Source organism: Protopterus annectens, chromosome 2.part1 (genome assembly GCF_019279795.1).
Source record: "Protopterus annectens isolate FY-2018-M chromosome 2.part1, PAN1.0, whole genome shotgun sequence".
Taxonomy (NCBI): Eukaryota; Metazoa; Chordata; order Ceratodontiformes; family Protopteridae; genus Protopterus; species Protopterus annectens.
In genome coordinates this window covers 1,832,603,698-1,832,629,793 of record NC_056729.1, presented here as the reverse complement: position 1 = coordinate 1,832,629,793, position 26,096 = coordinate 1,832,603,698, and the positions used below count along the sequence as shown (strand labels likewise).

General features: G+C 38.5%; 1 protein-coding gene across 5 annotated transcripts in view; it reads left to right on the top strand.

The window, feature by feature from the left end:
- The window catches only part of RASL10B (RAS like family 10 member B), a 1,932,764-nt gene that overhangs the window by 1,514,010 nt on the left and 392,658 nt on the right, over nt 1-26,096 (top strand). For all 5 annotated transcript variants that reach the window (XM_044063271.1, XM_044063272.1, XM_044063274.1 and 2 more), the window contains one exon: nt 4,155-4,279. In XM_044063271.1, the coding sequence (XP_043919206.1) occupies nt 4,155-4,279 (125 nt within the window). The remainder of the gene's footprint in view (nt 1-4,154; nt 4,280-26,096) is intronic.

Below are 26,096 nucleotides of genomic sequence, written 5' to 3'. Positions count from 1 at the left end.
TGCACTGCCTGAGGCTTGCCTTCCTGAATCACCACTGTAAGTGAGTTAGCCACTTCGAATCATTCTTTTACCAGAATTAACAGAAATCACATCTTTTATCCTTTGTCCCTACTTTTTGTTGTTTAAAAATTAATACTACTCCATATGTAGTGCATGTATAGCCTTCTGCATATACCCCGGATGGTCTAATGGCTTATACCAGAGGGTATACAATGCAAAGGAAACACAGACCTTTCAGGCTCAGAGTGAGGTAGGTGTCCACAGTGATTACTAGGGGACAAGCTGCATCTGGTGTTATAGGTTAGAATCCATCAGTAAGGAAGGCACATTTGTGACCTTTGTTGTTTAGGATGGAAGGATTCTAGGATGGAGTCTCTAGACTGCTGTGAGTGAAGAGAGAAGACTGCCTGCAGGATGCTGAGGAGGTTTGCAGCACTGTTTGAAAAGCTGTCGTCCTGAGAGAACTGGAACTCTACATGGAAAGCTGTTGGCCTGAGAGGGAGGGGAAAGCTACCTGCCATGTAAGAAAGTCAGTTGAAATAGTGAGAGCTGTAAGTTCTCAGTTGTTTTGAAAACCAGTAGTAGAATGTGCTGAACTATTGATAAACAGCTGAGAAATTAGCCAGCAATAAATTTAAAAAAATCTGTACTGAGGAATAACACTGTCTTTTCAGGGTTGCCTGGTAGTTGAACCAATTTAATCCAACTCAGTACAGAAACTTTCTGTGGTTAGAATGTGAATTTGAAGCCATATAAATGCCAAAATCTTGTAGCTGCGGTGGTGGTGCTGCAGTAGCGTTGTCGCTTCACAGTAAGATGCTGTCCAGTTCGATTCTCAGCTAGAGCGTCTTCTGCGTGGAGACATGCATAAATGGGCATACCTTCCTTGAAGGTTGTGCATCATGGCTGGTAACTCGGCATGTAAAAATCAACTACCAATCATTAGCGGACCGGAGTTCTGCTGTGGCGACCCCCTAACCAGGAAAAGCCGAAAGACACAACAACTAAATGCCAAAATCTTATTGCAAAGCAAGCCATTAAGAAAGAGGTACAGTAAATGCTCAAAAATGGAGTTGTAGAAGGAGCAACTCCATTGTACTAATCCCAAAGTCTGATTGGTACATAATGCTCTATAATGATTTCTGAAGGTTGAATAGTATTCCCAAATGCAACTCCTGAGTGGATAAGCTGGATAAAACTAGCTTTCCATTCACTTTGGATTTAACTAAAGCTTATTGGCAAATTCCACTAGCCCTAAAAGCTAAGAATAATATGGCATTCTCCTTGCAAAAGGGAATTTTCCATTAAAGGAATAATATGGTATTCTACATGCGAGAAGAACTCTTCCATTATAGGGCCATGTCTTTCAGGTTCCAAGGAAGAGCAACAGCATTCCAGACTCAGATGAATGAAAGTTCTAGACCATGTACTGGATATGTGGCAGTTTACCTGGATGGCATTGTGGTAGCATCTGAAGATTGGGAAAGCCATCTTTGCAAACATTAGGTCAGCTGGGCTAATTCCCAACCCAGATATTTGCCAGCTAGGTATGACAGAAGCCTAATGTTGAGGGTGTGTTATAAGGCAAACATTAATGGACTTGGTATTTGGATATAACTGTACAACCTTGTATTTTAATAAATGGACCTCCTCACTTAATCATGCAAAGTTACCTCATCCCGTTTTTAGTATTTTATGTACTTTGATTAGATGAAGCTTTTTTAGGGGAGAAAGTATGCATGTTTTAAAAGAAGGTGCTGAGTTTTAGATGTATTTTTCCTTTCTTTTATTTTTGCTTTTTTGATCATGCATTCTTTACGTAAATTATAATTTTAGCAATATTTCTCATTTTCTTTTTGGTGTCAAAGACCTGTTGTAGTTCTAGGGAAACTTTTTCAACTTGATCAGTCATGAATGGGGAAGTTTTCAAGCAAGAAGGTGGCTTCTGGATTACTTTGAGGAAAGTGAAGATAACGTAATTTCTTATGTTAGTATAACTTTTTTAGTATGAGTGATGTTATTTTTCCATGTACAGTTTCATCTCTGATATTAGGTATAATGGGTAACATAATTTGTATGTGAAATGTGCATTTTCTTTTGTTTATACAGTTTTCTTTTTTATGTTTATTCCTGTAGGCCATAGTTTAGGTGGACAGCTCTTTCCTTTTGTAATTAAAATTTCTTTCACACTTGTTACTTAATATCTTTCATTTTCTTTTTGGGAGAGGGGGGTGTCAGTTCTCTGTTGGTGTGGATTTCTTTCAGGTTTGAGAACTGTTTTTAGCATCATTTTCCATTCTATTCTTTGGAGATTAGTTGAGATTTTTTTTGCATTTATTGCATTTTGTGTATTAAATGTTTATTTTTATATGTAGTCACATAACGATTTGTTTTAGTGTAGGAAATCTAATTTAATTTATGTTTTTGAGTTACCGTTTTCTGTGTGTGAGGTAGTTTTTTTGATTATGGTTTATACAGGGTTTAATATATGCTTTTTAGCTTTAATTGTGTCCGTTGATTTGGTGATTAGTGTGACTTCTTTTTTGTTTTGAAATTAAATGCATTTAGGTAGGTTAAACTGTAGTTATAAGTACTGATAAGATTGTGGTTGCTGCAGCTAACGTCCATTCATTTATGAAGTGGAAAGAGTGGCTGTATAGATGCAGGTAAAGTGCTAATCTTTAACTTTTCTTGTAGTCTGAGCAAGATGCGAAACAATGTCACATGGATGTATGTAGATCAAAGGTTGAAAGGCATAGCTAACTAATTATATACATAGATATATGGGAACTTAGATGTATACACGTATAGGCATATCGCAAGTCACATGGGGCCACTACAGAATCCCCCAACACAAACCACTGAAGTGGAGAATCCTGAAGCCAAAATCCTGAAACAGAAAATATCTAAATTTGAACCTGAAAACGCTGTTCTAAAGACCAGACTCTGTATAACCATGTATTTACGAGGAAGGGTACGTTCCAACATCCTTGGAGATTACTGCAGCACTTGGATTAATCTGAAACCAAGTGTTGCACTAATTTCTGAGACCATGTGACCTCAAAGTGAAAGTGATGTTAGTACAGGTCTGATGTGCAGCGTGGCTGGTCTCCTGCATAAATATTGGCTTACAGAACTGTAGAATTGACACTTTTCAAGATTGCTACTTCTTTATATTCCACTGTCTATGATCATTTAGTCTATAATCATCTTCTGTTTGGAATATTGCACTGTATGTTTTTTTTTGTGTGTGTGTGTGTGTGTGTGTGTGTGTGTGTGTGTGTGTGTGTGTGTGTGTGTGTGTGTGTGTGTGTGTGTGTGATTAGGCAGTGCTTTAATACTGACATGTAAATTGACCTTCACTCTCTCAATGGCAAAGCCGTTCACTAGATAATCTGTCTCGGGCATTACTGGTCTTTTATATTTTTATTTGCTGGAAAAAACGTTGCTTTAAGTTCTGAGCTCCTTTAGGAGAAATGGCTGTGATATTTGGATCGTGGACTGGTTTGCCAGTGAAGACATGTAATTGGTTAACTATTTTGTTAGAAAATTAAGGCAAATTCAGATTTGATAAGGACTCGCATGAAACACTATCTACTTAATTTAGATGCTTAAAATTTACAGTGCATACATATTTTATTATTACTCAAGAACAACAAAAAAATGCCATTTTATATAAACTTGCCTGGATAAAATGCTTTTGAGCTGTGCAGTGCGCCATGTGCTACAGCTAAGGAAACTATCACTTTGGCATGATTTTAATATGCTATTGAACTGTTGCTAACTTGTTCCATTAAAGCTAGGGTTAAGAAACCAGAAGGCCTAATAAACTGAACTGGCTTTACATGACAGCAGCCTACATTGTTATAATGCATTAATAAAAATTATTTTGAGGGTATATCCTTACCAAATGGTTGGGAGTTGCACTGCAGAATTTCAAAACAAAGAAATCATTCTGGAGAATTTATTGCATGCTATACTGTTTCAAAATTATACAGTGTATGGAATATTTTATCGGTTTGTTTGCTGCTACATACATAGGTTTGGAGTATTTCATTGCAAAGAAGTGACCATGAAGCAAACTGAACAGAGTATTGTGCAGAAAACAACAATGGCCTTGTAATGTGAATTCTAGCTGTGCTCATTTTTTTCAGGAATGGGCAGATGCCTGTTGTCGGGGGCTTCGCAGTGCTCATGCATATGTCCTGGTGTATGACATCTGCTGCTTTGACAGCTTTGAGTATGTCAAAACTATCCGTCAACAGATACTGGATACAAGGTCAGTAAGAATGTTTCATGTATCTTGATATCCTTTAAAGGAATATGTATTTGTCAGGTTTGGTTATAATCTATACAATCGTTCATCGCATAGAGAATATCATATGAAGAGGAGGATCGCTTATGCATATTCCCAGATACATCACTTCACTCGGTAGGTTTTAATTGCTTTCTATAGCTGAAACAGATTATTAATATTCTACATATGACAGCAACACAACTAACATCTCCATTCATTCTGCAAAACCAGAGGCATCAAGTCCACTGTTGTTTGCAGTAATGTTTCCTCTAAAAAATTCCACTCATTGCTTCTTTGGTGCAGTCTGGTACCCTAACAGTTTTTTTGAAGTTGTATCCTTTATGTTGTGATAACTGGTTTAAGACTGTGTCACAATGTTACACAGTCACACTAGATAGAATAGAGACAGATGTTTTTTTTGGGAGAACTCACAGGCAAAATGTTGTACATCTCACACAAGGGAAAACTCATCAGCACATTATTTGTGCACCTCACACAAGGGAAAGCCCATCAGCACATAATATGTACATCTCACACAAGGGAAAACTCATCAGCACATTATTTTTACACCTCACACAAGGGAAAACCCATCAGCACATTATCTGTACACCTCACACAAGGGAAAACCCATCAGCACATTATCTGTACACCTCACACAAGGGAAAACTCATCTGCACATTATTTGTACACCTCACACAAGGGAAAACTTGGCACATTGTGTCCACCTCACACAAGGGAAAACCCATCAGCACATTATTAGTACACCTCACACAAGGGAAAGCCCACCAGCACATATGTACACATCACACAAGGGAAAACCCGTCAGCACATTATTTGTACACCTCACACAGGGAAAAACTCATCAGCACATTATCTGTACACCTCACACAAGGGAAAACTCGTCGGCACATTGTGTCCACCTCACACAAGGGAAAACTTGTCGGCACATTGTGTCCACCTCACACACTATTTGTACACCTCACACAAGGGAAAACTCATCAGCACATTATTTGTACACCTCACACAAGGGAAAACCCATCTGCACATTATCTGTACACCTCACACAAGGGAAAACCCATCTGCATATTATCTGTACACCTCACACAAGGGAAAACTCATCTGCACATTATTTGTACACCTCACACAAGGGAAAACTCGTCGGCACATTGTGTCCACCTCACACAAGGGAAAACTCGTCGGCACATTATTTGTACACCTCACACAAGGGAAAACATGCAGGCATTTTATCCTGTTGTTGTTGCACAAGCTTTTGACTTGGTGATCATGCATTGTATAGGAGCTTTCCCAGCTTTGGCCTGCTGGAAGCAGTTGAAGTGTTTTGGCTTAACAGCAGTATCTCTGTCAGGTCCTTGGACATCTCGAAATATAAATCACATCTGAGATGCTGGTAATTTGGTAGTATTTGGATTTTATCTGTAAAGCTGAGCCAAATCAGGTCAGCTTAGCTCTCACCATGCTCCCTGTGTTGACACTGTCTTCAGGGTTTGCTTTTTTAACCCATCTGATTTCTAAATCACAGTTTTTCTCTTTCATCTGCCCGGTCCTTGAATTCCACCTCTTGCATGCCTTGTCTTTTGGTTAATTGTTAGCCTCATCTCAACATTTATTCACATTGGCTCTTTGTCCGTTTTGCCATTTTAACTCAATCGTAAGACCTTTCTTTTTGGTAGCCTCATTGCCTTTTTCTCTTTTTTATTTTTTTCTCCTCATAATTCCTTGCTCATAGCCCTGAGTGCAGTATTTCTGACATAGTCCCACTAAAAAAATAAAGAAATGCCGTGTTGGTCTACCAACAGAACACTCAGAAACACTAGAGCATAGAAGTGATGTGAAACCTTTTTATTGGACCAACAATGGTTTTCCAGTTACTTGGGCCTTTGGGCTAGCAGGAACCCTTCATTAGATGATATCACTTTATTGATGTTATTTTATTTTATTTATTTTATTTTACATTTGTTGACCGGGCTAGTCTAGCTGGATATATGTCCATTTTCAGTAGAGGCCCGGGGAGAAAAGCTCCAGTAATTAAACACATTATATGAAGATAGACAATACAAATAGTAATGCGTAAAAAGAGGGCTAATTAATACCCATATTACATATAAAGTCATGGTAAATACAGAGTAAAATAGGCAAATGTGTTAAAGAAAACATCGTTTTTTTTTTTGAGTATTACATCAGACTGTGTGCTTGTCATTAAGGGAGAGCTAACAAGGCTATAAGAAGCAGAGATTGCAGGAAATTAGGAGGTAGAGAGGACAGGGAGGTGAAAAGGGAAGTTAATCTGGGTTGGTGCAGGAGCAAAGCCAGTGATTATTGAGATGAGTTTTCAGCTGCTTTTTGAAAAGTGGAAGGGAGGACAAAGACAGGATTATAGAGGGTAATTTGTTCCATATTTTGCTGACTGAGTTGGAAAAAAGACAATCTCCTGCAAAGTTATTAGGTTTGGTTGTATTAATCATTAGTTTGTTGGAAGAACGTAGATGTTTCAGGTTATTGTAAGGTGAAATGAGGCTAGAGAGTACAGGTGTTTTAGTTGGTTGGTAAAGGATTTTGTGAGCTATTAAGAGCTGCTGAAGTGTGAGTTGGTTCTGAAGTTCCAACCAGCCTAGTTTTCTTAGGTTCAGGCAGTGATGGGTGTTAAATGAGGATCCAGTTGCAAATCGAGCAATATCGTGGTAGGAAGTTCCTAGTTTCTTAAGGTTGTTTTTGGAGAGATTAGTGTATATGGGGGAGGCATATAGTAGTGTAGAGATAAGGTGTGATCTGGCTAAGGTGGTCCTTGCTTCAGGTGAAAGGAAGGGTTTGATTCTATACAGGGATCCGATTTTTTTATTAACTAATTTTATTGTGTTATCAACTTGTGTCAAGAAAGGGAAGTGCATAATTTCTTTCTTATTGACATAAAAAATTGAAAAATGCCAGTGTGGAAAGAGCGCATGCAGCTCGGATGGTTAGTATGACAAATGCACCTCAGTGACAGACTGTGTGTGTGTGCCTGAGACATTAGTAGTTTAGGTTATAGCCTCCTAGAAAACTAAACCTTGTCCTTGGATGTTACATTACAGCCTTTAATCTTTTAACATGAAAGATAATGGATCAAGAGACTGCGGTGACATCTACTAAAGAGACTACGTCACAAGAAAAGAGAAATGTACATCAACACAAGAGATGTTAGAGAGATTAGTTTAATCCAGCAAAGGGAAAAAAAGAAATTATGATTTGCAATTTACTAGTCCTTGTCAAACAGATGTGAATTTGCAGTCATGTCCAGTTCATTTTGAAGCGATACATTATTAAAATTGCAATGACTACAAAGTGAATAAGATATTAAGTTCGAATGGGTAGTTGGAAAAGATCCCTGGGTTTCCAAAGAAAATTTTGAAACCATCAGTCACTGAAAATGGTGGCTATGTTTAAGGCACTACTCATTTTCTCTGCAATCTGTCAAGTTATTGTGACCCAACACTGTTTTAGCCACAGTGGATGTTGTATCACTCTACACAAACATCCTGCACAAGGATGGCATTGCTGCTTGTTTCAAGTACTTACAAAAACAAAACAAATCATCACACCATTACTCCAAATAAAGTTGGGGATGTATAGCATTTATTCTGATACCTAACGGCTTTAATTTTAATTGAAAACTTTATGCAGTGGGCACCAGAAGTTCTCCACAATACATGGCAATCCTAGAATAAGAATTTCTGCTACATTAACCTCCCCCACACACACACACAAATAGACACACACACACACTAATGTCCATTATATTGATTATTTATTTATTTATAACTTGGACATAGGACACTGACTTCCTCAAGGAATTCCACCAAGGAACAATATGTCTGGCTGAGTCATTGTTAAATCCCTCAATAATGTCCAAGTCCCAATCAAGAACTTGCACTCATTAATGGCTGGTGTACTGAACATGGGATTAAACTAAATACTAAAATATGCAAAACTGTCACATTTGATAGACCGCTGCTTCTCCAGCAAACAGCATATCTAACACCCAACTTCAGAATGAGAATGTTGCTGGAAATCTTGGTACTTGCTTGGATAATTCCCTTTCCTTTATCAGTATATAACAACAGCAGTCAGAAAGTCCCTCTACATAGTGCAGCTAATTGCCAAAGGAATTTCATGCAGATCTAAACAGGTAATTTATCTCCTTATAATCAGCATTGATTATGTCAGTCGTTGAATACAATACCCGCTTTGGGATGTGCCTCACTAGACATAATATCAAATGAAAAAAAAAAACCTTGAGGTTCCTAACTAAGAAAATTACTGGCTTAAAACCCCTAAGCTACCAGAGAGGACTGGAAGCACATCCTCTGTACTCAGTATCATACAGATTCCTCAGAGGAGATAAAGGTCTCACCTTCTGTGCCACAATGGATCCACTGGTCCTGGATTCTGCTACACAAGATGGATAACACAAATATCAGAGTCTTCATCATTGTATTAATAAAACGCTCTGAAGAGACCTGTTCATTACTCAGTGTTTCTCCAAACTCTTGAACAAATTCCCCCTCCGCCTTTTATATCAATCAGTAAGGTGCACTATCTTTTTTCAAATGAGACCTGGATGATTGGATAAGTATTCTTAAATTCACCCTGGGCTTGATTGGCTAAGCCCTGCTTGAGCGGGGAGATAGTCTAAGGGTGGGTATCTGCAGGGTGTAATGGTCACATGATTCTCTTGCCTTGTTGATGGAATCAACAGAATCTGTTAAACTGTCCTTGGGGCAGTGAGAACTCGACTTCAGGTGTGGCCGTCCCTTATTCTAAAACTGCTGTATACAATGGGCCATTGCAAACATGTCTATGGGAAACCAAATGATAGGCAGATGTAAAAGCAAAGAAGCAGTAATCGCAGCCACACAAAGAAGTTTATTTACTGTCACACACTTTAATATCACCACATTCATTCTATTAAGGCAGAAAGAGACACTCATTTGGCATGATTGACAGAGGCCATGTTTGCTCATGGTCATTTTGCCATGGAGTTTGACAGGGCAAAAGAGCAATACAGCTACTCATGGGAACAGTTGAGGCTGTATAAAGAAAGGAACTCTTTTTAACAGAGTTTCATTAGTGACAGTATGTCATCCACAACTTAAAAAAAAAACACACTGCAAAATCATAAGGAACCTCCAGCCATTGTTCAGTGAGGATGACAAGTACAGAAACATTTTTTTAACACTCAACACTAATGCCATTTTAACAGCCAACAAATCTAGCAAATCTTCTTCTGAGAAGTACATTAGACCATAACAGATCACAGTCCAGAATGTACAAAATCCTGCAATCAACCAAAAATAAAAACATCAGATGATTTGTACTGCTTCTGACACAGCTTCACGGAATAGAAGTTTTAAAGTGCAAGGTTCATTTAAATGCACTTCTAAAATGGGGTTCATCTTTAAATGCAGGAAATATCTAGACACAGGTTATATAGAAGAGAAAGGCCAGACGCACACAACTAGTATGAATGCTCATGGGCACAGAGTTACATGCAAAGTGACTAATAAACCAGTGGTAGCTCATTTTCCCAGTCTGATTATTCTGCATCAGGTGCATCAGTTATGGTTTTTCAAGGACTCTTCCATACACATTCATAAAGATTAATAATAGAGATTAAACTAATTGAGTTGCTCACTGATCTGCTAGCAAGTGGACACAAGCAAAGTGCACAGAAAGGCAAAAATGTTTCTTATACTGGAAATGTATGATACTATGACGAATTTACCCTGAATCCAAACTGCTGACTATTTCAGAAAGTTAACATTAACTGCAAGATTAGTGGAGTTTGTGCTGGTCACCTCTTTTTTATTCACAGCAATAGAGTAGTTATTGTCACACACTGTAACATTCTAGACAGAACACTAGCAACCATAGGTTTGACAGTCAGAAAACATTTAATGTTCAGATAACTTTAACAATGTAACAAATCTTCATTGTTGTCATACCTTTGTAGGTATCTATCAGGACCTTTGACTGACATAATGCATCTTCTCTTTCCATCTCTTTTTCTTTCAGTTAGCTAAAACACAGCCTGCATAGTACACTTTGCTGTTTTACCCTTTTTTGTGTCCCCCATTTCTGAGATACTATCATTTGTTTAAGTCACGCTTTCTGGACATTGTTTATGTAAAGCTCTTTCAGGACACAGCAGCTATTTTCTCATCAGTGCTTTCAGGAATCAATGATTTTACTTGGTCATTGCTGCACAGGGCTCACAGAGTTAACCTCTAGAACTCTACATAAACTGTGTCCTGTCTTCCTTAAACAGCTTCTTGTGCCTTGCCATCCAAAGCACTGGCTCAACATAGTTTATGATTAGGTTTTACATTTTGTTCCTTTTTTAACCACAGCTCATGGAATTCATTGGTTCTTATTTTACCTTTTCCCCCCTTTTTGCCTGATGTCGTGAGCTGCCCTTCCACAGGAAGTATGGTATCCTCTGACAGTGGTGCCTCACTGCCATCCTGGGTAATACCACTCACCTCTGTCTTTGCAGTCACTCTGTCCAAAAGAACATCAGTACCCACAAGCAGCTGTGGCTCATCTTCAGTCTCACTGCTACAGGGTAGCTGCCTCCCTGAAGTAACCACCTCACCAGTCCTGGCTGCAAGTGTGCAGTCTATCTGGGTCCCTCCAGGCTATCAGACTCCAAGCCTGACTGCATGTAACTGCATGCACACAAGGTACTGCATTATCAAAATCATTCTCTATCAGGACATCTGCAGGGATATCCTCAAACACACCCACTTGCTTCTTTTTCCACCCTCCCAGTCAAGGTGAATCCCGGCCAAACGCATTTGGAATGGGGTCCCTCCTAAAGTTCTGACTGCAGCCTAAACAATGGTTATGTCAAAGGCACTCTCTCTCTTAGTAGTGACCTGTTTTCCATCCGCTAAGATAGGATATAACCTCTTGTGATAATTTAGTACCCCTGTTGTCTATAGGCAACTGGCCACTGGCATGCTGTTACTCCCACTAGCTGGCTCCTCCACCTTTTTCCCCCACCTTGCCTCTGTGGACATCTATATGATACATGGCCCCACTGGTTACATTTAAAATATTTAATCCTTGATCCTGGTTGTGTACCTGAACTAGTGGCATCCACTGTTACTGGTGGACTCTGTTGGGGTAATTTAAGCTGCCCACCAATGTTCCCTTATATCCATGTCCAGCACTGGTTATCCCTTTCCTGTGCAGTGATGCCCTGCTTGCTAAGTAGAGATCCTCCTTTTTTCCCCAACTCATCTGCAGATTTACGCACTCTTGGTCTGCCAGCCATATTCTCATGTCCTCAGGCAACATACTAAGGACTTGTTCCCTCACCAGAAGGTCTGCCAACCAGTCAAAAGTGCTGACCTTACATCCACTCACCCAGGTATGAAAATAAGTGCTTTACTCAGCAATATGATCACACACACGTTCATCTACCTTGCATCTGTGCTCACAAAACTTTTCTTCTGTAAGCTTCAGGCATTAACTTAAAACATTCAAGTAAGCATTTCTTTACTTTTTCATAGTTTAAACAATAAATGTCAGACAATTTAGAAACAGTAGTTACAGCTTTACTGTGGAGTAAGGGTGTCAGGAACCATACCCAGAGCCCTTGGCCAACATTATACTGTTTACATTCTCTTTCAAATTTATGAATAAGACTACCAAAGTTATCACCCTCTGTAAATTGTGGAAGAAATTTACTGACCTTTATTGCTTCTGGGGTTCACTTACTCCCTTCCCTATTACCTCCGTGACCCTGGCAAAGAGTCAGCATCTCCCTGTCATGTTTACACTGCTTCTCATTTTCTTCAGCCTCCAAATGCCATAGTCTGTCATTGTCTTCAGCCTCCAAACTCAGTTTCTCCGCTGATTCTAATTCCAAATGTTTGGCCTCCAGTTCAAGTCTGTTCAACTCCAGTTGAGTTTTTAAGTCCTCTGAGGAAAAGGTGAACTGACCTGTTTCTGAAGGCTGCAAATTCCCATCACCAGACTGGTTATCCTCCTGGTTGCAGGTCTGAGCGTGACTAAGGCTGAAATCATTTCCTCTCTAATCAAGTTGGCATGCACCAGTCCTTTGGCTTCACACACCTTGGCCAACTGGTTATTTGTTAGCTTGCCATAATCTGCTGCTGGCATATTTGTCTAATTTCCCTGACTAAACTAAGCTACCAAATAAAATAAAACTGTTGTGAAATGAAACTGTGAATGTTTACCTTATGGCTTCTGAGAGGACACACCTTTAGTGACAACTGCCTGCAGGCTAATGAAGTTCAATTAATATCTACACTACTGCTCACCAATATGTGAAGTCCCCACTCTGGGCCAGTAATCAAGGAACCTGAATCCTCACCATTGACACTATAGAGGGATGTTCACCTGGAATACAAATGGATACACTCAGTATTTCCAGATGCAGACCGCTCTGCATCAAACACAGTTTCCCTTGAGTGCACAGGGAACACAGTCAGCCCAGGTTCTGGATTTCTTTATATCTGTCTTCCTCCAGGACCCCAGTAAGGCTCCCCACTAGCACAGTTGTAGGGTTAAGTCATCAGCCAAGTGTCCAGGCCAAGTCCTCCCACACCTTCTCTGTGAAACCAGTGCTTCATGTCCCTGGTCCTGGCAGCTGAAACACAAACTCTTTGAGATTTGATTTTCACACATGCACACGCACCTTGGAAAGGCTGGCACAGAGTCACCAGCTGTGGCCCCTTCTGCCCAGACTATAAGGTACCTGACACTACAAAGTCAGCTACTTTACAGCTCTTGCAAGGGTACCAATTATACTCAGTGAAATTAATATTAATACGAATGGTAGTTTGACCAAGCAGTAAGGCTTTCAGGAGTGGCCACAGAGTCACCAATAGATATGAGTATGCTCAAAGATTAAAATATTCTCTATAAAGGACCAGCCACAATGAAAAGTTTAAATATATTTAATAATAAATAATAAAAGAACATGAAAATGCAAAATATCTATTTACAGTAAACACCAGAGATTCAATCACAGGAAATATTAAAAACACAGATGACTAGATTCACACAGTTACATAGATACATTTTTAACACAAGCAACTTTACAAATACATTTTTCAACACAAGCATGTATTCAAATAACATATAATTCTTTGCTAAGTTTCAGCTAGCTATGCTGGCATATGTTAAACATCTACTGCCCTACTTCTCCTGGCATAGCTGGCAATACCTCACATCGTCACAACAATCGTCACAACAAGGAAGCTACCATTCTTGATGTACTGTGTTTTACACAGTGTCATGCTATTTGCATATATATTTTAATGTCTAATCTTGGACAGTGGTCCCAAATACCACAAATTCATTTGTAGTGGCATATATTTAGAGAATGGTCACTCCATAGACCACATCCTGATTGGAGAATGAACGTTCTCCAGCAGGGTATTAATATAGCAGTAATACCTGCTGAAAAATGAGTCTGCCACTTCATGGAAGCATATCGAGTGCTATTGTGGTGCTCAGACAGAAAAAAACTAAAATCACCATTATTTCATGCTTGCTAAACTGCGCTTCTACTGTTTAGCGAGTGTAAAATGTAAAACAAAAAGAAAATGAAAAGAAAGACTGTCTGTATGTGCTTGTCTGTGTGAGCATATGCATGCATATGAGCAAAAGCGAGATTTTATCAAGCTGTTGTTTTACATTCCCTAAGCAGCGCTTTTGCTGTTTAGGGAGTGTAAAAAAAAAAAAATCATGAACAGGAAAAAGTGTGTGTGTGTGTTTCTTTCTATCTGTGTGTGTGAGTGAATGCATGCATGAAAGCAGAAGAGGCTGTGTGTGTGTATATGTACATGTGTATGTGAAAGCAGAAGACACATTTACCACATTTAAAAATAAACTTTAGTGTTACTTTGCCACAGAACATAGAAAGGGTATTAAATACATTGTACTAGGTTAGAACATACATCCACTTTTCCAGCAAAGTTATTTACTTTGACGAAATTGAAAACTGCTATGCTTTAATTTGTCATATAGTCAGGTATTATGCAATATATTTTTGTGGAGGGTCTCCATGAAATGAACTTAAAACCCTTAGTAACTGCAACTACCAAGATCAGATTTATCCTAAGAAAACTGAATGACATAATTTTATACGTTCTGTACATGACAAGGTGCTTATGCATGGGGAAAGTTCGTATCATAATAAACCCATACCTCATTGCCTCCTAATGCCACCAGGAACAAGAAATGCCACCAGGAACAAGAAATGCCAGTGCCATTTCTAGGTATAAGAGTATGACTGTGGTGGGGTGAAATAAGCTACGTCTCTTTAAGGCCTTTCTTCTGGAAGTTGCTACCAGGGAGGAGGCATGCTACAGTCTGTAAGTACACGGCACACTGGCAAAACAACATAAAAAAAAATTTGAGCTAGTAATGATTCAGTTATGCTCAGTCAAATGGTGAAAATTAAAATCCCAAATTATCTGAAGTACAATGGCGGGATTGAATAACTTGACTTACATAAGAAAAGTCATCCAGCAACTTCAGTTGGAAGCTAGTATTAACTGAATGAAGGTGAGTGTTAAGTTTTAAAAAAAAATGCATAAAGTGTATCGCTAGACTAATGGGAGGATTTGCAGGGATAATACTGGCAATTTCTTGCTGATTCACTCAAGAGTTTAGGTGACTAAGAAAACATTCTGATGGTTATACTGCTGTGTTTCTACTGAATGACTAGGAAGGCTTGACCATTATTTGCATGGTGTCCTACTTTAAAGGGACACTATCTCGTTCCAAAAATAACATTTCTCCCTCGGACCAAAGCTGAAACATTGCCACCCACTTAGCTAATCACCTCCCTGTTTGTGACATCAGTAATGACGTTGTACCCATCTCACCCACAGTGTTAAGTTTCTTTTAATAGGTGCACGAACTTGTATTCCAGTCCTGTTTTGCTTCCCTCTGGATTAAGACACTCAGGGTTTAGGTTCCCTGCTTTGTTGTTTTGGAGTTATGTTGTGGTATTGAGTTGTACTTTACTAAAACAATAAAGATTAAAACAATAGGTAGTAAAATAGGTAGTAAAATCAAACTAAATCAGGCAATAAGCAAAGGCGGTGGTTGCTGCTGTCCAGCTGTTAGTTGTTAAAGGGAGTAAATGAACCATAATGGATTAACGGACTGTGGGAGGGAGAAGTTATCCAGGTTCGTTATGTTTTACAGTATAAGCACAGGTCAATTTTGTCACTAGCAGTTTCATAAAGCTGACACTTAGAACTGTTTTCTTGATCTCCACTGCACAGACTGTCCATTAAAAACAGGAAAATGTTGGATTCTATAATGTTTTGCGAGTCTCTCTCTTGACCTTTTCTCATGGGCTTGACTTTTTAAAATGTTTTCTTTCAGTGTTTCGTGTGCCTATTGCATTGTTCATTCGGTGCATATTATACCGTGATTCTTTTTCCCCAGTAAAACTAAGTATGAGCATAAAAAAGTCCGAAAATGACATTCAGTTTTAGACTTTATGCCCTTCAGAAAATCCTTGCTAATGCAAAACCTTATTCTATCAATTGTCCATATTTGTAAGAGAAATTAAAAAGTGTCCCTATTTTTAGGCATTTCTTCCCCCATTACTGACGTTTTTCTTCAGATTTCTTGCTCTAAGAGGTTGAGAGAAATGGTGGCCAGACCAAGCACTGTAGCTAGCAACTGCTTGATATATTGTACCAAGCATTTTGTCACAGTTAAAAAAGAAGAAATTAAAAGTAACTGTTTTACTTTTAAACTGTAACAAAATGTTTTCTACAGTGTAGCAAGCAGTTGTTATGGTTTAGAACACACAGCAAGCACTACAGCTCTGTCTGTCCGCAAATGCAATACCAGATTTTAAAATCCGGTATTGCATTAATCAAAGATCGAGATTAGTTTATCACATTTGTAGCGATCAGTGTGTTGTGTAAACTGTAGCAAACATATTGTTACAGTTAAAAGTAAAACAATTTCTCTTTTTTTCTATTTTTATCTATTATTCTCATACGTCCATTGATGCTGTGAATGAATTTGAACTCACATTGGTACTGGTGCTGTTTCCAGTGCCACTCTCTTGAACTGAGGCCACTGTGAAAGCAACACAGTGTAAAATGTCCAATTATTCTTCACCTCACCCTTTTTGCTGATTGCTTCCGTCCTGAACTATACATATGTTGTCCGATTTTGAATTGGGAGTACCTTGTTTGCCTTCTGTTTGTATATCCAGGAAGAACTCCAACTCTGTAATGGAAAATTAACGTCTCCATGTAATTACTGTTGGCCAACTGCTGCTGAATTTGCTTCCTCCTAAGTACCTCTCCCCACCAAATTCTTAGGGATATGGCAACAGTTATCCTGAAAAAAAAATGCAGTACAGTCTGAGAGTGTGCCAACACACAAGTAAAATTATCATCTCTAAAAAATGTATATGACTGAAGGCAAGAATACTCTTGTTACTTGATTGGTTAATAAGGCATTTATAAGCCTAGTCGTGTGCAGCCAATACAATACTAGAGAAACCTAATATAAAAGATCTAGCCTAAACTCAAGATGTTAGTTAGCAATGACTGCCCATATCTAGGAGGGCCATAGTTGAAATCTCCGGCAAGGAATTTACAGTTTCCCATCCAGTCATCCAGGCTACACTTAAACAGGGTCATAGACTGGCTTTGATGTGAATGGTAGCCTATTCAAGAAGAGTGGCAAACTCTGAGAGACATAGCTGTCTTTCCAGCAGGTCCTATTTATGTCGCAGGCCAGGTTAAGGTCCCTGGAGCAAGTGACCCTTATCCCAGTTGACTTGTCGATGTGCAGCATATCCATTATGTTTGGATCTGAGATTGCTGTGTAGGCCAGGTACAAGTCTTACTGAGTACAGTGACAGTGACTTCAATCTGTCAGTTGTATGACGTGCTGGAGACCCTGTAATTTTCTTGGTTAGAAATCTCTGAGGTCTCTCAAATTGCTGCAGGTGCCTGGTAAGGTACATACCAATGGGAGCCTTGTACTCAATTATTGGCCTGATAAAGGTCAAGCACAGGGGAGTTATGACCTCTTTACCTTTTGAGGCAATACCTTTGCTAATGAAGTGAGCAACGTAGAATGCATTCCTTACCATAGTAGACAAATGGTCAAACTTTAGGCTACAGTCAACTTGCATTCCCAGTTCTCTCACTAGTGAGTTATTATGTAGGGTATTATTATGTATATGATAGTCTGCAGGGATATCATTATTACTGAAGGGGATGATAATGCATTTTTTAGCACTGAGTTGAGTCCATGGCTTTGCCACCAGTCATTGGTTTGTGTAAGTGTCTCTTGGAGTATATTGACATTGTTTAGGGATTGAATGATTGCACCTAATTTGCAGTCATCAGCAAACTTAGTCAGCCACAGCCCCTCTGTTTTGGCCTGAACTTCTGAGACGTATATCCCAAACAATAGGGGGCCCAGCACTGACCCCTGTGGAAACCCACTGCTGACAGGTCTGCTGGTTGAGGTAAAGTCCCCAACTTTGACTGAGTGTGATCTGTTGGTGAGCCAGTTAGCAACCCACTTGACAGCATAAGGGTTGATATTCACCTGGGACAGTTTATCAATGATGCCCTAATGTGGACTGCATCGAAGGCCATTGCTAAGTAAAGGTAGGCTGTATGCACAGATTTGCCTTCATTTATGGCTCTGTGACATTTTTGAAGAAGTCTACCAGGTTTAACAGGCATGACCACTCTTTGACAAATGCAAACAATATCATATCATGGGTTTGGAGATTACGTATGTCCTTATTTATAGTATCCATGATGATTCATTCCATGGCCTTACAGATGAGGCTGGTTAAGCTTATGGGTCTGTAGTTTGAGTCAGACTTTTAATACTCTTGCCAAGTGGCATATGACAAATGGAAAAAAAACTGTTACTTGTTGTTGTTACTTGTAAATACTAGCAATAAAGGTTCCATGATAGGAATGCTGTTAGGAGCAGCTATACTGTCACTTTATTCAAGATGGGTTGCAAACTGGCTTAAGGACAGAACCCACAGGGTTAGAGTTGCTGGCGCTATGTCAAACTCCAAGCCGGTCACAAGTGGTGTCCCACAGGGCTCGGTCCTTTGCCCCCTATTGTTCGGCATCTACTTCTCAGAAGTACAGGCCAACATGGGAGGACTTTGGCTGACAAAGTTTGCAGACGACTGCAAACTGGGCGCCATAGTGGAAAGTGCATCGGACACGGATATCCTTCAGAAGGGACTCATGGAAACAGATAGCTGGTGCCAGAGCCATGGCCTGAAGTTAACGCCAAAAAATGTATAGTCATACCCTTCGGGAAAAACAAGGTAACCCCAAGCTACCATATAGGTGGCAATCCACTAAGCACAGAAGAGGTTATCAGGGACCTGGGGACCCAGGTTGACAGTGGCCTTTCTTTTGACACTCACATTGCTAAAGTGGTTAGAAAGACCTTCTACATTGCCCACCTGATCATGAAGGGATTCACATCCAGATCTAGTGAGGTCATTGTTCCCCTGTACTCTTCACTTATCAGACCAATGATCGAGTACAATGCCCCATTCGGGATGTATCTCACCCGACATCTGCAGCGATTGGAGAGACCCCAAAAGTTCCTCACCAAAAGGATAAAGGGACTCCAAAATCTGTCATATGCTGCCAGATTGAAGAAACTCCAGCTCTATTCAGTCGCATACCGTCTGCTCAGAGGTGACATGTGCCTGACATACAAGGCCATGTCCAACCCGGAATTAATGGACATGCTCCACCTCACAAAATCCAAATCCACCAAAACCACTAGAGCAAGCGACTTAAACCTTAGCACGGATATAAATAGGGCGTGCTGGGGGGATAGATTTATCACTCAGAGACTCCCTATGCTGTGGAATAAAATCCCGGTCCATGTGAGGCAGAGCACCTCGCTGGCTCTGTTCAAGAGAAATCTTGACCTGTGGATGGGAGATCGTAGGTTTACCTCAGGAATCATCTCTGTGTCACTGCTGGACAGAGGCACAACAAACTAATGGGCACAGTATTTTTTCATATAAGGGGTGGCGTAAGCCACAAAAATTTGGGCTAGGCTTATAAATGCCTTAGGGCAGATAGCCTAGTATAAACCTATGAAACTATGAAAAAATACCTCCTGCATGCCAGTGTATGAGAGTGTGCATATATATATATAGATGTATATAACCATCAACACACTGCACATATAGATGTGTGTACATCTGTATACATAAACAGTGACACACAAATTCAGAGACAGATTTGTGTGTGTGTGTGTGTGTGTATATGTATATATATATATATATATATATATATATATATATATGTATATATATAATTAGTGTGTGTAGACATACAGATATGTCGCTCTATAAAGATACACAGCAAATACATTTTAAACCATCAAAGTAATACATATGATAAACACATACTGACACGTGACATGTACTTATTTATTTAAATTAAAAAAAAAGAAAACACTGTAAGAAACTTCTCTGTGTGGAAGATTTTCAATTTACATATATCTAGTTAATCACTGTATATTAGTAAGATCAGATAATCACTGTATATTCCATCTTGATAAGGGGGTAAGAGGTCTTATCACCACAGCCATCTGAGTCGCAACAGAGACAAAGTTTGAGAAGTTATGATAATTACAGTATAAACAGTAAAGTATACCACTAAAACAATTATGTGCACTGCATACCAAGTTTTAACAAGACACACACATTATCGCATATCCAGCATATACAAATTCATTAATGCCTTGAACTGCAAGGCGGTCAGTAAGACGTAGCAAGGCTGTGGTTTTACAACCACATGAATATAAACTTAGTTTACATATTGCATACATACGTACATATGCACACACATATGAAAATATAGGGAAATATAGAGACTACATGTGTCTCAACATTCAAATGGTAACCAGTGTAACTACTGCAGTCAAATATTCAGGAAAGGAGAGAAAGCTCCAAACATTTTACCGCAGTGGAGGGACGAAAAAGAGAATAAATTCAGTTAAATTCATTTGGATGGAATCAGTATTATACATACAGTTCCTGTGATTCCTGAAGGGTGTCAGCTAATGGGAAAATACTTTTAGTACAGTAACAAGATTCAATGTCAACGTTGTCTTACATCTTTTTAGTGAAAATTATAAGATTTTATTCTTTTGGAATCTTAGGACATTTGCATCTCAGTGGGTTTGTTTCCAAGATGCAACTGTCCAAAGCGATGCTGTCCTGTGAAATTGGGGAAACTGTCTTATAAATGTGTGCCTGCATGAATGCATGCACTAATAAGCAACACTATTGCTGACCATATGAAAAATAATTACCAAAGAAGGGTAAAAGCATGTAGTAACAAGCATGAAACAAAAACAAACAAAAGAAAATTACCTAGGCTGGGATAATCATTCCACCACATTTTACAAAAAAACAAGTACATACTAAAGATGTAATTTCACTGGTGCAATGTCTGCAGATCTGACTGTGCCTGGATAGCATCTCTGGCTGAAGCTAAACCAGTCATTCATGTAATCTACTCTAATAGCCTATGGGTGGGGGAAGGAAAACACAGAATAACAAACTGTAAACTGTTAGCACATAACCATTCTCCACTGAAGTTTGTGAAATCTGACCTGCTGTATGATAAGTTTGTCTGAAAACCCTGCCTCTGTGTGAGCATGTGACTTGCACTGCACTAAAATGTAAACAAAGTCCTCTAGCAAGTGTTAGAAACGAGATAGTGCCCCTTTAAGTGCATTCCTCCATTATCATGGGGTGGGGCATTTGCCCTACTTAGTTGTAGGTGATTTTTTTGTCAGAAGAGACTGTGTATGAGAGAGAATGAACAGTGAGATTGATCGAGCCATTAATTTATACTCGCTAAGCACAGCATTTGCTATTTAGGAGAGTAAAATAAAAATAAATTAAACTTAAAACAACTAAGTGTGTGTGTGTGTGTGTGTGTGTGTGTGTGTGTGTGTGTGTGTGTGTGTGTGTGTGTGTGTGTGTGAGAGTGTGTGTGTGCGTGTGCGTGTGTGAGAGAGAGAGAGAGTGAAGAGTGAGAGCGATCCCTGGCAGAAACCGCAGTTAAGTGGTCTGCATACCTCTCAGCCTCTTACCTCAACATATCTGGATAAGCATAAAATAAATGGGGGACAAAGCCTCAAAATAACTATTTTTACATGATCCTGTTATCACAACATTACTTCAACATTAATATTTTTGTCGGCTTCCATTTTCTGAAGTAGAGGTGTGTGAATGTGTGCCTGTATGAGAGGTCAACCACTGGCATACCTCTCAACTGTACAGATTCTCGCAGAATGTCCAGATATTTGCCTCATATTTTTGGTCTGTTTTTCATAAAAGTGTGGTTTTCTGGCAAGTTACTGACAAATTGTTAGACTGAAGTTAGAAAACAATGGCAGACATACGAGTCTCAGACTTCAGATCTTTCAGAAAATTTATGCTAATGCAAAACCTGTTATTATATCAACTTTCTAAGTTTGTAAAAACAATATGGCTTTTCGTCCAGATTTCTTGCTCTAAGATGTTGAGAGGTATGACTACTGGCAATAGTAAAGGAGCCAAAAAAATGAAGTAAATACCTGGACATTTTAGAGAGTTATATTTTGGATGTCCTCCAACACCATTAACATATATTACAGCAAGTTTGAAATATTAGGCAGAGGAACTGTTTTACATCAAAAATATATAAAAAAATAGCACTTAAACTAAGTAAAACAAGAATTTTACAGAATCTCTAAGTGCAATGATGCCCTCCAGGGTGTGTATTAATGCCCTTCCAGGGGTGTAGAGGCCCTCAGTCCTCAACACCCCCGAGCAGGTGTTAATTACACATTAACACACACCCTGTCAGGCATTATTGCTTGCATAATGGCATTAATAACGTACTTTTTTCAGAGTTATATGTAGCTTGATTATATAAAAAGGGTTTTACTCTTAAAGCAGCTGCTTTTTGCAGATTATTGGTGTCATTTTGTTTTCACCGTAGCTCATATGTCTGTCTCGTTCTGTCTTTTTGTCTATCTTCCTATCAGTCATTTTCTACCTCTCTCTACAACTGTCTCTATCTCCCTTTTACCTAAACCTACTAATACCCTTTCATAATTTGTAACCATTGTTATGCCATCATTACTCCACTGTCTCCACTACTCAATATCTATTTTTAGCTGTTTCCATTTGAAAGTAGTCAAAAAATAAAAACAATCCAGCACCATGGCTACTAATTAATTATTCAACTTTAATAAAACAGTAAAACACCACTTAAAATCAAAGCAAGTAATAGATTTGCTAAAAGATAGCGTCATCAGGCAAATAAGTACAACAGACAAATGAAGGTCTTTATATAACTTTATATACATATAATACAGTCAACTGAGAATCAGTTTTAAAAGACAATTAATTAACAATTAACCTTTGAGACATTTAACTAACTGTTCCTTAGGTCTTTCAGAATTGTTTTAATAGTGAAAGTCTCATCTAAGCATGTATATGCTTGTGCCCTGAATGTAGCTATCCAATTATTTTATTTCCTTTCAGTGTCATTTTTTTAAATCAACATCTCATTTTTTTCAAAAATAACTTGCAATATAACAAAGTTAAAATAATGTGTATCATTTATCTCACTGATATGTTTATACAATGCAATCATTTTTACCTTTCTATGTATTTCAGGTAGATGGTCACATATACATTCTTTCAATTTCCTGCTTGTTTTGCCTATGTAGAAGGTTTCACATTGTTGTCATGGTCATGTAAACTAAATTCATGGTATTTGCATGTACCATATACTGTAATAAAAAATATATTTTTCTTAACTGGCTGCACAGTGCTTTTATTTGTATAAATATATATACAGCACTGACAACTATTACATTTGTATATACCTTTTTTAACACCACTAATGTAACCTAAAGTTTGTTTCTGTTCTTTGTAACACAACCTGTTGTTTAGATTGTTGGACCTTTTGTAAGCAATGGAGGGCTGTTTATATTCTACATCTTTAAACTGCGGTATTTGTTGTACCATGAACTAATATTTATTACCTCTTTCATAATGGGTGCATTTCTGTTATAGGTTAATAAACATCTAAGTTTGAAATTATGTTTTTATTAGTATCACTGTAATTGACAATGCCTTGCAATTTCCTTTTTTCTGAAACGATGGGCCTAGCTTTACCATTTTTATTGCCTTGAATTTCTTTCTCTATGACAGTTACTCTTTGTTATAACCCTTTTGGACAAAATCTATAGCCATGTTATCCATATGTGTATTCATAGTACTATCAACAGTGTTCTATTTTGTTGTGTGTGTCATCTGATTTTTCACTATATTTTATATGTGCAACGGATGCATGCTGGTCCTTTGTAAATATGTATTTCTCTTTATTTCCTTTTCATTTCATCCTGTATGGCTTTTAGTTAACCTAATGTCCAAAAAAATCAAACCGAATAAAGTATATCGTACTCTTAAATCTCAACAATTCAGTAGATGAATTTATATATTTAAGGACATCCTCAAATAAAAGGAGTGAACCTTGACAAATGAGGATTAGGTCGTCTAGAAACCATTTAGAAAATAAAATATTATTATGGTACTGATTACTTGATAATACGTGGTCAGTTTCACATTTTTTTCATAACAATATTGATATAACTATTGGCCATGGGCAATACCCATGGCCACTTCTGTTTGTTTGTAATATTGCTCTAAGAACAAAAAGAATTGTTATTTAATACTATTTCTAATTATACACAAATTGCATTCGTGTCTGTGGGTGTATATATGGAGTTCTGACTAATAAATTCACAAACCTATTCCACTCATATGTAATTCGGTATAGAGGTAAAAAGGGAATCTACGTCCAAAGTGACAAAATAGTCTAACACATTATTATTTCGTGACCAAATAAGTAACTGTTTCAAAAAATCTGCAGTGTCTTTAATTATAGTAGATGTAATTAAAACTGGTTTCAATCTATTTTTTAAATATTTCGATACTGGCTCGGTTACTCAACCTCTCGCCAAGACTATAAGTCTCAATGGTGGTTCTAATAATGATTTATGTATTTTAGGCACCCTATATGTAACCTGTATTTTTGGTATAGGGACATGTAAATAATCTAAGATGTCAGATAGTGTCTCACCATTTAAATGCATATTATATACGATATAAATAGAATTTGCATCACTAATAATAGTCGTAACTTCCCTTCTATCAATAGACAAATAATCTTCAGTGTTCAACATTTGTAATGTCTTAGAATAATAATATTCTTCATCTAATACAACTGCTCCACCTTTGTCAGCACTCTTAATGACAATATCTATATTCCTAGTTAAAGACTTAATAGCCATTTGTTGGTCTTTAGATAGATAAGTTTTTATTTTTTTATTTTTGTGAGTTCCCATAATATGTTGATAAATGTCATTTTCCACTGCCTTCTCAAAAGCTGCTATTAAAGGATTACTCATAGGAACAAACGAACTGGCACCCCACCTAAGTAACATGTTCAATCATAGCCTCACCTCAGGCTTTGTGCCCACTGAATGGCGCTTAGCAACGGTTATCCAACTCCACAAAGGGGGAGCCACCACAGACCTCGGGAACTACCGCCCCATTAGCCTGAGAAGCCTGGTCTGCAAGGCTATGGAACGTATCAACATGGAACTTATAAACAATGACATTGGTAATCTCCAAACTCTGGACCCTACCTTGTTTGGGTTTGTAAAAGGCAGATCATGTCTCCTAAACCTGATAGACTTCTTTGAAGTGGTCACCAAAGCGATAGATGAGGGTAAGGTGGTCCACACAGCCTATCTAGATCTCACCAAGGCTTTTGACACCATCCCCTACTCTGGAATTATAGATAAACTCTACTCTGGAATTATAGATAAACTCACTAAACTAGGTATAAATCCCTATGTCACAAGATGGGTTGCCAACTGGCTCACTGACAACCCACACTGTGAAAGTAGCAGACTCTAAATCCAACTTCAGACCAGTGACAAGTGGAGTACCACAGGGTTCAGTCCTAGGTCCTCTCCTGTTTGGTGTCTACTTCTCTGAAGTACAGGCTAACGCAGAAGGTCTTTGGCTAACAAAGTTCGCAGATGACTGCAAACTAGGAGCCATAATCAAAACTCCTAATGATGTGGACATCCTACAAAAGGGCCTCACTGAGACAGATGCTTGGTGTCAAAGCCATGGCCTCAAGCTCAATGCCAAAAGTGCATTGTCATCCCTTTTAGTAAAAACTCTGTACACATGAACTACCACATAAGCGGTAGTCTATTTAACACTGAAAGTGTGCTAAGAGACCCTGGGACACAGGTAGACAGTAGTCTCTCCTTTGATAATCACATCACCACAGTAGTCAGGAAATCCTTTTACATGACACACCTCACCACAGTAGTCAGGAAATCCTTTTACATGACACACCTCATCACAAAAGGTTTCTCATTCAGGGAAAAAGAGGTCATTGCTCCCCTCTACTCATCACTCATTAGACCCATTGTAGAATACAATGCCCCTTTTGGTATGTACCTCGCAAGACATCTACAACAACTGGAAAAGCTGCAGAAATACCTCACAAAGAGGATTACCGGCCTCAAACAGATGCCCTATGCAGACATTCTCAAAAAACTCCAGCTTTACTCTGTCACATATTGCCTACTCAGAGACGATCTCTGCCTAACATACAAA